At 36.6% G+C, this 15,756-nt stretch overlaps 3 protein-coding genes and 2 long non-coding RNA genes across 5 annotated transcripts; 3 read left to right on the top strand and 2 right to left on the bottom strand.

The window, feature by feature from the left end:
* Positions 1 to 1,086: 1,086 nt before the first annotated feature.
* On the bottom strand, positions 1,087 to 2,368 carry LOC125190959. The gene is made up of 2 exons (XR_007171005.1): positions 1,946 to 2,368; positions 1,087 to 1,284 (listed from the first exon to the last, which is right to left on the bottom strand). It is a non-coding gene; the product is annotated as an uncharacterized LOC125190959 (long non-coding RNA).
* On the top strand, positions 1,404 to 4,273 carry LOC125190960. The gene is made up of 3 exons (XR_007171006.1): positions 1,404 to 1,647; positions 1,726 to 1,789; positions 4,067 to 4,273. It is a non-coding gene; the product is annotated as an uncharacterized LOC125190960 (long non-coding RNA).
* An 839-nt stretch (positions 4,274 to 5,112) lies between these two features.
* LOC125189545 lies at positions 5,113 to 9,500 on the top strand. Its single transcript, XM_048086812.1, has 2 exons — positions 5,113 to 5,187; positions 8,943 to 9,500. The coding sequence occupies exons 1-2, from the start codon at positions 5,113 to 5,115 to the stop codon at positions 9,498 to 9,500; spliced, it is 633 nt and encodes a 210-aa protein (XP_047942769.1).
* A 488-nt stretch (positions 9,501 to 9,988) lies between these two features.
* Positions 9,989 to 12,611, top strand: LOC125187269. Its single transcript, XM_048083824.1, has 2 exons — positions 9,989 to 10,292; positions 12,396 to 12,611. The coding sequence occupies exons 1-2, from the start codon at positions 10,125 to 10,127 to the stop codon at positions 12,447 to 12,449; spliced, it is 222 nt and encodes a 73-aa protein (XP_047939781.1). The 5' UTR covers positions 9,989 to 10,124; the 3' UTR covers positions 12,450 to 12,611.
* Positions 12,612 to 13,626: 1,015 nt separating this feature from the next.
* LOC125186950 lies at positions 13,627 to 15,118 on the bottom strand. The gene is made up of 3 exons (XM_048083436.1): positions 14,918 to 15,118; positions 14,630 to 14,849; positions 13,627 to 14,238 (listed from the first exon to the last, which is right to left on the bottom strand). The coding sequence occupies exons 1-3, from the start codon at positions 14,999 to 15,001 to the stop codon at positions 13,913 to 13,915; spliced, it is 630 nt and encodes a 209-aa protein (XP_047939393.1). The 5' UTR covers positions 15,002 to 15,118; the 3' UTR covers positions 13,627 to 13,912.
* Between the last annotated feature and the right edge of the window lie 638 nt (positions 15,119 to 15,756).

Genomic DNA, 15,756 nt, shown 5'->3' with positions numbered 1-15,756 from the left:
GTTATTATCCAATGAAATAGTAGTATTCATTCGCATCCAATTATTTTGTTCTTAAATAATCGTTAAAGTTCTAAATTGTAAAAGACTAGTATATATATGTGCATATGTATATTATATATATTTAATTGTTATCATTCGACGAAATAGTAATAGTCATTCTCATCAAATTATTTTAATAATATTAAATAATTATTATAATTCTGAATCATAAATATGACTATATAGTAATAGTCATTCACATCAATGGAAGGGAGAGTTGCGAATAAAAAATAATTTTTCTTTATTGTTAAACATGACTATTAATTTTCTAATAGTAAAAAAAAAATATTTTTTTGACACCATGCAAGAATTTAATTTCAGTATACAAATTTAAATCGTTGTTCCCTAACATTTTGTCCATTAATAAAAATATAAAATAAAAGATGTATAAATTTCAAATTTTAATTTTGATGTTCTAAGAACTCATGCAATTAAATTGATTTATTACTTTTATAAATATAAATTCTAGATTCAATAATGTTTTGTAAAAATAAAATTAAGATTGAGTATTAAATCTATTAAATACCTATAAGTTTAGAATTTAAAAGATATTGTATAAAGTATTATTTAAATAAAGGTTAGTTCATTATATTAAAGTAAATGTAAATAAACTAATATTACGTGAAGTTAGAAAGAATAATTCAAAAGCATATTTATGTAATGAATTTAAATAAACTAATATTACGTAATAAGCTATTTGGAAATTTATGAGAGATTGGCGAGAAGATTTGAGTATATATTTGCTTAAATCAAGCCATTCATAAATATACACACAATTTTCCTAAGCAAGATTTTTAAATACAAATAAATGTTTCATATGCACGAGGGTAGTATGGTATATTTACAAAACATAAATTTAAATAAAAATCTAAAACAATCTAAAATGACTATTTTAACCTCATTATGGCATTATGGTTTGGAGAAATTATGTCTCTAAAACATTTTCCTTGTTTTATAAGCTCGAAATTTGTGATGGTAAAATCACAATGTGAATTTAATTAAATCCTTTCCTTGAGGAATAATTATTGGACTCAATTCCGAGTTGGATTTGATAAATTAAATAAATAGAACAAATTAAATATTGCGAAGAATAAATTGTGGGCTGCACAATTTAAATAAAATACAAAGGTTTATGAGCCAAATTTATCTAATTAATCCTTGATCCTTTTTCTTGAGCCCAAAGCCTTCTCTTAAAAGATCCCAGCGCGGATCTTTCCTCCAGTCTACCGTGTTCTTCTTCCAAATCTGCAAATAATTTTGCCAATTTAAAATTTAGTCAAGGCAACTCTTATTCTCAATTTAATTGTGAAATCCATTACTAAAAATACTCTCCTCCCATGATTTCACGCTCCCTCACCCTAATCTGCAAATAATACCCAAATTTAAACTTCCATTAGCCATTAAGATGATTTATTTTGTGAAATCAAATTCCATATTCTACTCCCTCAAATCACACGCTATATTTATTTCAAATCTCCCAACTCTAATCTGCTCTTTTTTCTACCGCCACTCCTCCATAGTATTTCATTCACAAATCAAGTTCCACTCCTGCAAGAATTTACAAGAACAAGGCTGTCCTTCTTCCTATCCCCTCGAAACAGATTCTAGGTAATTTCATATGCAGATTTTCCCCCTCCTGCTATTCTAAAATGTTTTAGAAATCAACTCTTCCATTCTTCCTGTCAGAAACTGAGAGCTAAAGAGAGGGAGATCCTGCTTGTTCGTTCAGTTGCAAATCTGACAATCTAAGGTATACACCCCACACACCTACACCAGCATTCAATTCTATCTCTTTTCGTTCATACATCCTACACCACATACTGAAAATCTGGAATCAATCTCCTAATTGAAGAAATCAAAGCAACCCGAATTAAAAATTTGAAAAATAGCCAAATCAAAATCGTACCTTTAATGGGAAAACGGGGCTGCGCTTCGGGGTGAGTTTGGGGCTGCCGGAGCAGCGACGCAGTGGCTGCTGCGACGACGGTGGGTGCGGAGTGCCACCAGCGAGCCGACGAAGGGAGCTGCGGTGGTGACCGATCGGTTTGTGCAGGGCGACGGAGCTTAAATTTTTCTGTTCTTTTGGTGTTGTGATTTTGAGTGAGAGCCGACGGGATTTATTTTGTGGAGGGGTGCTGAGTTTCAAGTTTGGAGTTTTAAATTCTTGTTCAATGTTTGGGAAGAAACAGTAGAGAGAGAGAGAGTAGCCGATGGATTTTAGGAAGGAGAGTGTTATGTTCGTTACTTTTTCTTTTCAAAAAGAATTTCAAAGTTTTGTTTGTGGATGATGGAAAGGGAGTACACATGAGTTTGGAAGGGAGTATTTTCTTTTGTTGGTTATTTAAAACCTTTTCCTCTCCTTTTTATGTTTGTGTTTAGTTTATATGTTTGGGCTTAATTAGATAATAGTGGGTTGATTTATCTTTTCCAAAATTTGCTGCGGCGTGAACTGGAATTGATAGAAATTCTTAAGCTTTTAATTGGGAAAAATTCGTAATCTACTCAATAAAAATAAACAAGATGCATGCATCTATTTATTTATTTGATCCATTGTATTAATCTATGTGTTATTTAAATTTAGGGCAAATTGGCGTGAACTTTCATAAAAGTTTGGTTTTTCCCGTAAAGTATAAATGTTGCGCAAAAAATCGTGAACTTTCATTAAATGTGCCGATTTCCCGTATCAGGTATTCGGACTAAGATGGCGATATTGACGCTGACGTGGACAATGAGTTGACTGCTGAGATGGAATATTTTTTTATAAACTAAAGCATTACTTATTATACTTATAATACTTATCCATAAATCCCCAAATTGACTGAATTGACGGAAACGAGAATTAGCAAACCCTTCTTTTGCCTCAAGTGCTCCCATCTTCTGACGGCGACGGCGACGCCTACGACTGCAACAGCGGCGGCGAGGGCTACGACAACGGCGGCGAGGACTACGGAATCTAACCTCGATTTCGAACCCTACATCTAACAATCGATTTCGAACCCTACATTTAACAATCGATTAAATCTAACCTCGTATTTGATTGAAGACGAAATCGCGACGGGATGGAGGAATTGCAGCTGGGGAGGAGGACGAGATGGAGAATTGCAAATGGAGGAGGAGAATTAGCGATGGGATGGAGGAATTGCAGCTGGAGGAAGAGGAATCGCGATAGGAGGAAGAAATTGAAGAAGAATAATATAACCCAATTTGATTAAATTTAATTTTTTACCAGAAACTACACAAAACGACGTCGTTTTGAGCGTGTAAAAACGACGCCGTTTTGTGTATTGACAGTTGGTATGCCATGTCACAACTCCGGCAGCCACGTAGGATAAGTTTTGGCCGGAAATATACCGGGTCAGGTCTTACGAGAAATTTACACAACTCGACAAAGTTCACGATTTTTTACGCAACATTTATACTTTACTGGAAAACCCAAATTTCTATGAAAGTTCACGATTTTAAAGCCAATTTGCCCTTAAATTTAAAGGTGATATTTCGCAAGTGAGCCGTGATCGCAAGGGAAAGAATCTAATTTCGGATTAAGCACTCGAGGTGGGCTCTCTTTTAAATAAGGACAATGTCCTAACTATTTTTATCAATGAGAATGAAATGCAAATACGTTTATCATGCCGTATTTTGTTTTAACGTGCCTATCTGAAATGGCTTCGCCATTTATTATTTAAATCGAATTTGGGTCCTTGTAGGGCCGCAAACCCTACTTGGATTAGTGTACACTTATGGTAGACCGTGTGTCAGCGTACGGGGGGCCGGTCTAGTGACTTAGTTTGTGGCCACATTCCAAGTCTTGTATGAGCAGATATGGTAAATATTTATGGGAAAATTGCTGCGCAACCGCGAATTTTGAACAAAGGAATATTTTGGTGTCTCGGGCCTTTAAAAAGCTAAAACCCCGATGGCTACCTACAATGGCATGATACATATAAATTTTTTTGATAACTTGTTTTCGGCATGAGTCCACTGAGTATTTTATAGTACTCAGCCATGCATATGTTTTCCTTATGTGCAGATTGAGCGGCGACGAGCTTGTGGTGGTGTTGAGTCGAACCTTAATCATTCTTGGATTTATTTTGAACTCTAAGGGGCGTCGTGTCTTCATACATGGCGTCACTCTTACTCTTGAATGCTTCCGCTGAGATAATACATTCTTTCACAACTATGTTATGAACCCTGTTTACTATTGGTTTATTAAATATGATACCTGTTGTCTTTTGATTTAAATGCTAAGGCATTACTCTGATTATTCCTCAGTTATTTGGATATTAAATGTTTCAGTCAAATTATTTATTGAAACTCTAGACTATTTCCCTTTCTTAAAGTCCCATTGCGACCACCCGCATTTACTAACCCCTGAAAGGTCGGTCGTGACATGTTTAGTGTTGTTCGTTTCGATTTATATATTTAATTTGACTCTAATACATTTAAAAGTGTTACGGAAATTTTTAATTTCACAAAATTCATAAAAATCAAAGTTTGATTTGCTCGTTTATAATTTCAAATAAATTAATAAAACAACAAATCAAACTTTGATTTTTATGAGTTTTGTGAAATTAAAATTTTCAATAATAGTTTTTAATGTATTATAATTAAACTAAATATATAAATCAAAACGAATAACATTAAACGTGCATCAAACGAGAGTGATGCTCATATAAGAATGTCACATATGGTATGTAACATATCATTCATCTATATTTGAATGCACAATTTGTAAAGTGAGACATATAGAAAGAAAAAGTTATTGGAGTATGTTAGAGCATCAGCAGCGGCGGACGTTCGCCGGGCGTCAGACCGGCGTGCCCGACGTCCGTGGCGGATGTCCACCATTGGGCGAGGAAGGCAGGCGGACGGACGTCCCGTGCGGATACGGGAGTTCCGCGGTTATTGCGCGACGTCCGTCGCGAAGACTACGAGACGTCCACCGCTATGGCATGCGGACGAACGTCCGATATAATTAATTTTTTTTTCAAACTCTATATATACGGCTCGTTGAACTTCATTTCATTCGCACCACTTGTGTTAACAAGTTTCTCTCTCTCTACGTTTCTTATTACAATGGCAAGTAGCAGTGGAAGTGGTAGTGATAGTGGTAGTGGTGCGGGTGGTAGCGGTGCTCCAGATTGGTGCCAGGTCATTAGGGATGAGCAGCGTGCCGTTACGTCTAGGAAGATAAATCGGGCGTTACAAACGGCCATGCAACAGCAGCGACTGAAGGAACTAGCAGCGGAAGCGCGATCCGAGTTACATAATTTAATAATTAATCGAACAAATAAATCACATAATAATCAGATCTATTTAGCAGATTATTTAGAAAAAATCTATTCGCGTAATTTTCACATGTATCATGCTCATAACTTGAATTGATAATGCTTTAAGTATATAGAAACCTAAAACATGCTTTTCTACGGAGCAAAAGTAATACCTTATTAATTTTCCAAAGAATCGACGATGGCTAGCGACTTCTCCACGTGACGCTTTGTATACTAGACCACGGATCTTCTCTCTGGTTCCCGAACTGTACTCCAATATCAGTGTGGGCTGATCTCACCGGAATACTAGGATTTAAATAAAGAAGACAGAAGAAATCCTACTCCTAAGAGGAGAAAATTTCGAACTCCTCTAGGTAGAGGGGGACGAAAATTTAAGCAATAAAAATTATGATTTCTGTCTCCTTTATTCTCCTATTTATTTTAAATTCCTTTTGGGCCCAGACATGGATCTATGGAAGGTTTTAGATATGGGCTCATCCAATTTACTTTTTACTAACTAAATTGAACCCACAATTTAATATAAGCTTTAATTGGAATATTACGAGCAGCAACTACAGAAGTAATATTGAACTCTCCCCATCCAAATCCGAAATTATAAGTAATCCGAGTTTCCGTTTAACTTTCATTTCCCGCGCTTAAGATAAAAATATCCATTTCCAGGAGTGGACTTAGCATGAAACGCTTATTTATTATTCATAGAGTGATCAAACTCCAACTAGCTAGGTTCCGAATGATAAAACCTTGTTTCGCGCTCCTCTTGAGGACATTATCAAACGAGACCCACCTCGCGCACGATTCAATATAATAGCAATCCTAGCACCGCTAGATATTAATCACCACTACCCAATATATTAGGATTATTGGTTTACGAAAAACCCGCACCATTTGGTAAGTCAAAGTAGTGCATAATCAATACCGTATGCTCAATGCTAACGTACATTGATTAAGAAACAAATATTTGTAAGACCTCGCCTTTCAGTACATAGCACAAAGACAAGTCTTGCTGTTAGATCCGTTCAGTGCTTTACCACATCATTGTCATCTTATTTCAGTAAGGCTTAGAAATATGCGGACTGGCATTGCAACCTTTCACGATGGATAGTCTAATTTCATTTAGGTCGTGAAATCCTTTTTTTTTTCTTGGTTTAGGACTGACCGTGTTATCTTAAAGTGGACATCGCCCACAACCGCTCTACTAAAACAAAGACTTAGACTTTTTTAAGTTAACTTATACATTTAAACATGCATTTAACATCCACTAAATGTAAAACATAACAACATTATGACAAAAATAATCTGTTTAATTCCTTGGAAAATAAAATAAGAGTTTTACAGTATTCAATCACTGTTTTAGGATGAGTCGTCCACTGTTTCTTCGTATTGTTGGTGCTTTAAAGTGTAGATACGAATATTTCAGGATGAGAGAGGATGCGGTTGGTAAACCCGGTCACACGCCCATTTAGAAGTGCACGACATCAATCAAGCAGCTGGCGTACGGAGGTACGGCCGACATGGTCGACGAGTACCTCCACATCGGCGGCGAGTCGACTGCCCGCGAATGTCTGGAGTTTTTTTTGTCAAGGCATTAGGGAGATATTCAGGGATACCTATCTTCGGAAGCCTACCTCTCAAGACTACCAGGATATGATGAATATGCACGGGGCTCAGCACTGGTTTCCGGAAATGTTGGGCAGCATTGACTGTAAGCATTGGGAATGGAAGAAGTTGAAGGGGTTGGCAGCGAAAGCGCTAACATAAATCGATTACATAATAATCCTGATCTATTTAGCAGATTATTTAGACAAATTCAATTCGCGCAATTATCACATGTATCATGCGCATAACTAAAATAAATCATGCTTTAAATTAATTAAAACCTAAAACATGCTTTTCTACGGTTTAGCTATTTTACCTTGATGATTCTCCAAAGAATCGAAGATAGCTAGCGCCTTCTTCAGGTGAAGATCTTCCGTACTAAACCACGAATCTTCTGTCTGGTTCCCGGACTGTAAACTGATATCAGGGTGGACTGATCTCACCAGTATACTAGGACTTAAATAAAGAAGACGTAAAACCTATCCCACGGAGGAGAGAAAAGATGAATTTTCGTCATCTTCAAAGAAGAGAGGGGGATGAAATTTTGCTTAAAAAATAATTGTGTTTTCTGTCTCCTTTATTCTCCTATTTATATTAAGTCACATATTGGGCCCAGATAAGGATCTATGGAAGATTTTGGATATTAGCTCCTCCAATTAGCTTTTTACTAATTAAATTAAACACAATTTAATATAAGCTTATAATTTGAATATTACGAGCAGCCACTACAGAAGTAATATTGCATTCCCCATCCAAATCCGAAGCTTAAATAAAGAAGACGTAAAACCTATCCCACGGAGGAGAGAAAAGAGGAATTTTCGTCCTCTTCAAAGAAGAGAGAGGGACGAAATTTTGCTTAAAAAATAATTGTGTTTTCTGTCTCCTTTATTCTCCTATTTATATTAAGTCACATATTGGGCCCAGATAAGGATCTAGGAAGGTTTTGGATATGAGCTCCTCCAATTAGCTTTTTACTAATTAAATTAAATCCAATTTAATATAAGCTTATAATTGGAATATTACGAGCAGCCACTACAGAAGTAATATTGCACTCCCCATCCAAATCCGAAATTATAAGTACTCCGGGTTTCCATTACTTGATATTTATTTCTCGCGCTTAAGATAGAAACATCCATTAATTAATTATTGTCTGCTATGGACTTAATTAATTAATATCTTATTTATTCCAAGAGTGGACTCAGCAAGAAAAACTTATTTATTATTCTTAGAGTAATCAAACTCCAACTAACTAGGTTCCGAATAATAAAACCTTATTTCAAGCTCCTCTTGAGGATGTTATCAAACGAGACTCACCTCGCGCACGATTCAACATAATAGCAATCCTAGCACCGCTAGATATTAATCACCACTACCCAATATACCAGGCTTATTGGGTTGCGAAAAACTCGCACCATTTGGTAAGTCAAAGTAGTGCATAATCAATACCGTATGCTCAATGCTAACGTACATTGATTAAGAAACAATAATTTACGAGACCTCGTCATTCAGTAGATAGCATAAAGACATGTCTCGCTGTTAGATCCAATTCAGTGCTATACCACACCAACGTCATCTTTTCAGTAAGGCTTAGAAATAATCGGACTGACATTGCAACCTTTCACGATAGGTAGTCTAGGCCTATCTAGGTTGTGAAATTTTTCTTTTTCTTTGTTCAGAACTGACCGTGTTACGTTAAAGTGAACGACGCCCACAACCGGTCTAGTAAAACAAAGACTTAGACTTTGTTAAGTTACTTATCCATTTAAACATGTAATAAACATCCATTAAATGTAAAACATAACAACATTATGACAAAAATAATCTGTTTATTCTTTTGGAAAATAAAATAAGAGTTTTAACAGTATTCAATCACTCGAAAGGTGATTTCTAGGATACAAACTCTAACAGAACTGCCCCTCCTCCTAGAAAGGGTTGTACACAACCGATTTCAAGAGCAAGCATCCCACGATTGTCCTTGAGGCGGTAGCTGACTACCGTATGTGGATTTGACATGCATAGTTTGGAGTAGCCGGTTCGAACAACGACATCAATGTCCTACAGTCGTCCCCTCTTTTCAACGACCAAGAACTTGGCGTTGGTCCGGCTGTCAGTTTCGTCGCCAACGGCAACCAGCACAACATTAGCTACTATTTGGCGGATGAGATTTATCCTATGTGGCCCGTCTTCGTGAAGACGATTAGATGCGCAACAAAAGATAAGAAGAAATACTTTGTGAGTCGTCAGGAGGCAGCGCGCAAGGATGTGGAGTGGGCATTTGGTGTGCTCCAGAGTCGATGGGCGATAGTGAAGGGTCCATCGCGGTTGTGGCATATGGACTGCATCGCTGATGTCATGTACGCATGTATTATCATGCACAACATGATTGTCACAGATGAAGGTGCAACACTGACTGATTGGGCCAGTGATGATGATGATGGTGCCGGTCCAAGCCACGGGGTACCCCAAGAAGGGGCCGACCGGGTGCGTGCGTTTGCCGACATGCGCCAACGACAAGCCCATATTCGACTCCAGAACGATTTAATTGAAGAGCTATGGTTGCGTCGGGGTCATCGTTGATATGTTCATGAGTGTAATTTGATTAAGTTGTTTTTTTTGTTGTTTTTTTTATCTAATGAAATTATTTTGCACTTTGTTTAATTCTGTATTCATGCCGAAATTTTAATAATGTACATTGTTCAATTCCGTAAATTGTTTATAATTTGGTGAATTTGTGAAATTTTTTTAATTGCGGGAAGTCCGCGCGGGAAGGCTATGGGATGTCCGCCACTGTGCAGTGGGAAGTCCTTATGACGTGGCAATGGTAGGAAGGCTATGGGAGATCCTTTTGACGTGTCAGGAGGTGTTTTTGAGAAGTCCGTCGGAAAGATTATGGGAAATCCGTCCCCACTGGAAATGCTCTTACTAGAGAATAAAAGTGAAAGAAGTTACTATAAATAAAAGTGGACTATATTTGGAAATAGTTTCAATTTTTATAGGACAAATGAAATTACATAGAAATAGGATCCATATTCCGCTAGAAACACGTTGTTAGTGAAATTACTAGGAACACCCTTATTCTCTCATCAATGAGCCTCCTATGGCGGATGGCCTTTGAATAGACGGAACGCAGGTTTTAGATTCAAAATACACTTGATCTTACCTGAAACCTAGAGAGAGAAAGTAGTGAGTAGAAAGAAAAAGATGGGGGGCGGAATGGAGACTAACAAGAACCGTTGGATCGAGGATTGGGCTACTAATAGAGAGAATCTCGAGCACCACTTCCGCTGGACCCGTCGCAACCTTGCCCTCGTCGGAATCTTCGGCGTCGCCGTTCCCATCCTCGTCTACAAAGGCGTCGTCAAAGAATTCGTACGTTCTTTTTATATTCCCCCAAATCAATTTATGAATCATCTCTTCGCTTGTATCTGTGCCCTAACTTACTGCTTCATGTTTCCGTTAATTCTATCGGTTTTGTTTCCCTAAAAACGCGAAATGTGTGCGAAATGCTGGCTTTCTCTCGATTGCTTTTAATTTTTTATCTTTGATGGAGTATAAAACTCAATTCGATCGTCTAGAGTTGTCGTTGATGAGAAAGAAAATATTAAACTCATATCCTTTCATAGCTTTTATTAATTGAATTTCTCAAAATTAAAGTGATTAATCATGGTTAGTTATTTGGAGTGTGAAGCAAAAACTGCTTGAAGGCTTTAGTTGAGATGATACTATGGAATCAATGAAAAATTCTAGGCAAGAGATTGAGTAGTATCACTGGTAGTTATCTGTAACAATTCATTGGATATAACACCTTTCATCTTTCTCGTAGCTGTACATTCATGTTCATATACTAGTGAAGGGTGCAGTGCACTCTTATCAGTGTTATTGGAAGGATATGCTGTCTGCTTTCTTATCCGTGAACTCTTCGATTATTCACGCCACAGATTATAATCAGCTGAAGACATACCTTAAACTTTTCTTATTGTTACCTATTTGCCTTTCCTTTTGTTGTGTTAGGAGTCTCATAATGATTAGAATTAGAGCCCATGGCCTAAGAGAAATTATATTCAGATTAGGATTCTTTCTGAATATTAATAGCCTCTGATTGTAATTATAGTGGGCATCATACTCTCTAGTGAAATATCTTTGGCTTTACAGTGCCCCTAGATGTAGTCTCGTAGAGTCGAACTGTTAACCAATTCTCCTATTTTTTATTGCTTTTTTTTTTGTGATTGTATGTTTGCTTTGTTATGTAAGCCATAATTTGCTTTGTTATGTAAGCCATAATTTACTTTGTTCAGTTCCATCGGTACTATATGTTACTTTCCCTATTTAAGATAGCAAATACTCGATGCAAATATGCAATTAAGCCTATTATTTTTAACTTCCATTTCCTGCACTTTTCATGGTTACTTTGATGAGGTCCATTGCACAATTGTTAGGTGATGTCCACGTAAAATCCTTTGTATTAATTGTAGTCACTTGGTGCTTCATGGTCTATTTGAGTCAACACGACATACTATTCATTATTCTGCTGTCTGGCATTCACATCGCTTTTGATATTCTATTTTTTAACAATACGAAGCTTGTCCATGGCACCAATTTAGACTTGTCCGTGTGTTATCTATCCACCGCTTTCCTGTGTTTCGAAAATGGTATTGTTGTCCCAGTCATGAGTGTTTAATTATATTCTCGTCTTTATCATTAAATATTGTGATCATTCCTCTGGTACCTAGTAGGTTAAATATTGACTGTGATAGCATAGACCATTTTTCATTAGGATTCTGCGGAAGCGATACACCATTGAACATGAGAACTAATTTTGCTTTCAAAATCAAAAGTGACTTGGCCGATGTGATTCCACAGTTTCTGAACTTTACTGGTGTGGAAGTACTTTGGTCTTAGGTTCCTTGTGTACAAAGATGTCTCTTGTTCTCGTTTGTAGATTATTATGAAACATAAGATTCTCTAATGACTAAAGTCTCTTTATGATCATATTATGTGCTGTAATATAAAATAATTACAAGTCTTGACCAGTGGTCATCCTTTGGAAATAATGCTAGTGTATATGATACTAGTTTATTTTGTTTTCTTGTTTATTAGTATTTGGATTTTCTTCCAAACAATTCTTGTTTTCAGATTACTCCTTTAGGAAATCGAATTATATTTAAACATGTGAGTTTAATATGATTACTAAACACACGATTAAAGCTAGATAACAGCTTGTAACTTGTTCTAACATAGCTACCAAATGTCCCTCGAGTGGCAGCGGTTTGGGTTCATAACTGATTACTCTTTCTTGTTACTCTTGATTTTGTTGGTTTGATGTGACTTTCATGGTTATAATCTGTTCAAATGGGTATCTAAGAAGCTTAGTGCTTTAAATTTATTTTAATTTAATTTCATAGTGATTCTCCTTTACCATGGCTGTGACCTGGGACTATTTTCCAATACTAACCTCCATATTTATTGTGGCAGCACATGCAAGATGAGGATGCAGGAAGACCCCCCAGAAAATTCTGGTTCACATGATGCAGTGATCTTGTCATTCCCTGTTCGTTTTTTTGCTTTTGCTGAATATCATCTTCAGTGGTCATTGGAGGTTAAACTGCAACTTTTTTTCCCGAATTATGTTTTAACAAATAAAACGGCAAACTTTACTTTGTACGATAATATTTTATCAGTTTTGGTGTTTTTCTGTTTGCAAGAAATTACTCTCCAAAATGAGTTTCCCATCCATTTCAATAATATTAGTGAGCTGCAGTTATGTAATCTATACATGTTACTCTATTAGGGTGTGATTCATTGCTAACTTTTCTTAAGTTGTTAACTTGTTAACTCATCAGTGCAATGTATTAAAAATATCAACACGATGATATTGAAATGTCAATATAAACTTATGTTGATATTTTAATATATTATGTTGACATTGATATTTAAATGTCAACATAGTTTATTAAAATGTCAACACAAATATGTATTGACATTTTAATGTGATCATGTTGATATTTTTAATGCACTACGTTGATGAGTTAGCAAGTTAGCCATTTAAGAAAAGTTAGCATTTTAACACATCATTTACTCTATGATAGTATGATACTTCCTTCGTCCCATTCTAAATGACATGGTGTAGAAACATAATTAAAATATTAAACAATAAACTTTTTGCAGCACATTAATTTCCGATTTGGAAAAGTAGGATAATTTTTATATTTTACTGTATAATTTCTGATTAATTTATTTTCCTGTGGGCGGATCTAGTAAAGGGATAGGAGGGGCATTTGCCCCATTTCATATTTTCTACTCCACATATATATATTACCCATTACCTATTGTGAAATTTATTTCTTTTAATTTCTCACTAAATGCCCTCTTCAAAATTTTAAATTTCCTTCATAGATAAATTTGTGCCCTTTCCTGCCAAATCATGGCTTCGCAACACAACAAGTTTGGAGCCACCTCGTAGGGGATAACCCACTCTCACTCCCCCCTTCGCGTGAGTCTCGCCGGGAGGCAGAACATGTTACACATCTCCCTATCTCGTCCCGCCGGAAAGGGATCCTAGTTTTGCTTTGCGGATGCTCTCATACCCCATCTCATCATATACATAATAACAATGGTAACTAGTAGTAGTTGAATAAGTACAAGATAAGGCTGTAGTGGCTAAACGTTCTATTCAGCAGAAAACACTACTTAACACATAAGCAGCTAACAAACTTCCATAGTGTTTCTCATTAAAATATGTATTTTTAATCGGGCCTCATTTGATCACGTATAGCAGAACTCATTTACAACCCAACAAAGGTGAAAGCTAATTTGATCCATTTTCCAAGTGATCAAGCAAGGAGAATCCCATTTTATCATTAAACAATACCACACAAAGAAGTGCCAATCAAACCGTGCCGTGCCTCTCTCCAAGCAGATGAAAACCCACATCTCATTCCAAGTACTTCAATACCTAGAGCTGAAGACTGATGTCGCGTCGCCTAACCTAATCACCGGTACCATACAATCGGCGGTGTAGTGTTCTGAGGAGGTTGCAAGATCGTGCAGTGCTGCCATTGAGGCAAACCTTGGCTTACTGCGACCGAGCCAGAGCTCATTTGTTGGATGCTTGAACTATCATCAACATCCATGCTTGCCTCTCCCATCGCTTCATCGTCCACCGTTTCACTACCACCTCCACCCGAAGATGGAAACTGCGGTGGAAACCATGGAACAACAGCTTGGCACCCGTTGCTAGGGCTACTAGAGCTGTCATCCTCTGTGGTAGCCTCAGCTAGTCTCCAAGAATTTCCGGTGCTTGACCTCAACACTTGATCTACACAAATCACACAAATCAGTAAGATGGTGTCCGGTTTCCTAGATAAAATAATATCAAGATATAATATAGGATTGAACTATGAGATTATCCCATGTTTATCCATCAAAGATCGAGTCGTGAGATTTAATCTGATGAACCAAACACACTACAAATTTAATCTCGAGATATAATCTTGCAAACCGAACGCCCCCTAAGTGTTTGCTTAAATAAAGAGTTCAAACACAATTGGTAGTAGAAATGTTGGTACAAAATGAAAAGACTAATGAGGCCTTAATAGCATAACATCTTGACCTAATCAGTACAATTATAAGTATGACCTAAGGTTAGATCAATTTCACAATCAAATTGGGATTTCTTGAGACATAAGGTAGTAAATTGCAATTTCTACCTTTCCAGCCCGCAATGAATCGAGGATCAAGGGAGACCGAAAAATTGGAAGGAGAATGCATGATTGGATTTGGTGTAGTGATGGTTGGGTGGAAAAGCACGATAGCCCTCTCCGAATTGGGCAACTCCTCAATTTTGACACCGCTGCAGCTCTGTTCCGGCGATTGATCGACGACCTCAGGTTCGTCCTCTACGATTACCATCGGCGGCAATTCAGCATCCTACACTAGTATAAATTAGTACTCGTAACTAAGCTAGTAATTAGAATTAGCTAAAACCATGAATTTACCAGCCGACGGATTTTAGTTGCGGGAGAAGAGAAGATAAAATCTGAGACATCATCATCAACGTCTTCAAAGTCTTTCCTTTTCATCGAGATTCCGAGGAGAGACAATCAATCGATTGAAATTTGGCGTCAAAAGTGGGATTCTACATTCAACTAGTTGGGAGTATATTTATACGACTGAATTTTTCCAGATGTCTCCAGAAACTAGGAGACCTGTCTCTGTGTAAATTTATGTTTTTATTCTACATAATTCATTATGCAGCAATTTATTTTACATTTGAAATTAGTGCTTTGGTGGATAGTAGTACAGTACAAAAAGGGTTTAGGTTGTAAAATCCCAATAGAAAAAAGATGATTAATCTGCATAGACTTAATGTTTCTATATCAACCCTTCAAATATTATGTTCAATCAATTATGATATTATATTTTAATAAAATATTACCCCTTCCATTTCAAAGAACATGAGTCACGATCTTTGATTAGGTGGTCAAAATTCTTTGAAAACCTGCTTAGTGACTCATGTTAGGGTTAATATAATGAAAAACATATTTCAAGATATTCCAAGATATACGGATACCCATGGGCCATGAGCAAGCAACTTAAATCTTATACACAAGCCAAAATTGAGTGGTACTTTACCCTCACGAACTTCATCTCCATAATTGTATCAATCAAATAAATAAGTCATCAGAATATGCATAGGCAAATTACAATAACCATACAACTGAACCAACATATATACCTTAGATATGGACCATATGGTGGAACAGTGAACCTCCTCTTATCCTCAACACGCATACTTAATTTACAAAAATATCTGCCATTAAACGTCACCCTTTGA

The sequence above is a fragment of the Salvia hispanica genome, chromosome 5, assembly GCF_023119035.1.
Source record: "Salvia hispanica cultivar TCC Black 2014 chromosome 5, UniMelb_Shisp_WGS_1.0, whole genome shotgun sequence".
In the NCBI taxonomy this organism is placed as follows: Eukaryota; Viridiplantae; Streptophyta; class Magnoliopsida; order Lamiales; family Lamiaceae; genus Salvia; species Salvia hispanica.
Note: the sequence above shows the minus strand (reverse complement) of the source record. Positions and strands in the feature narration are given on the sequence as shown.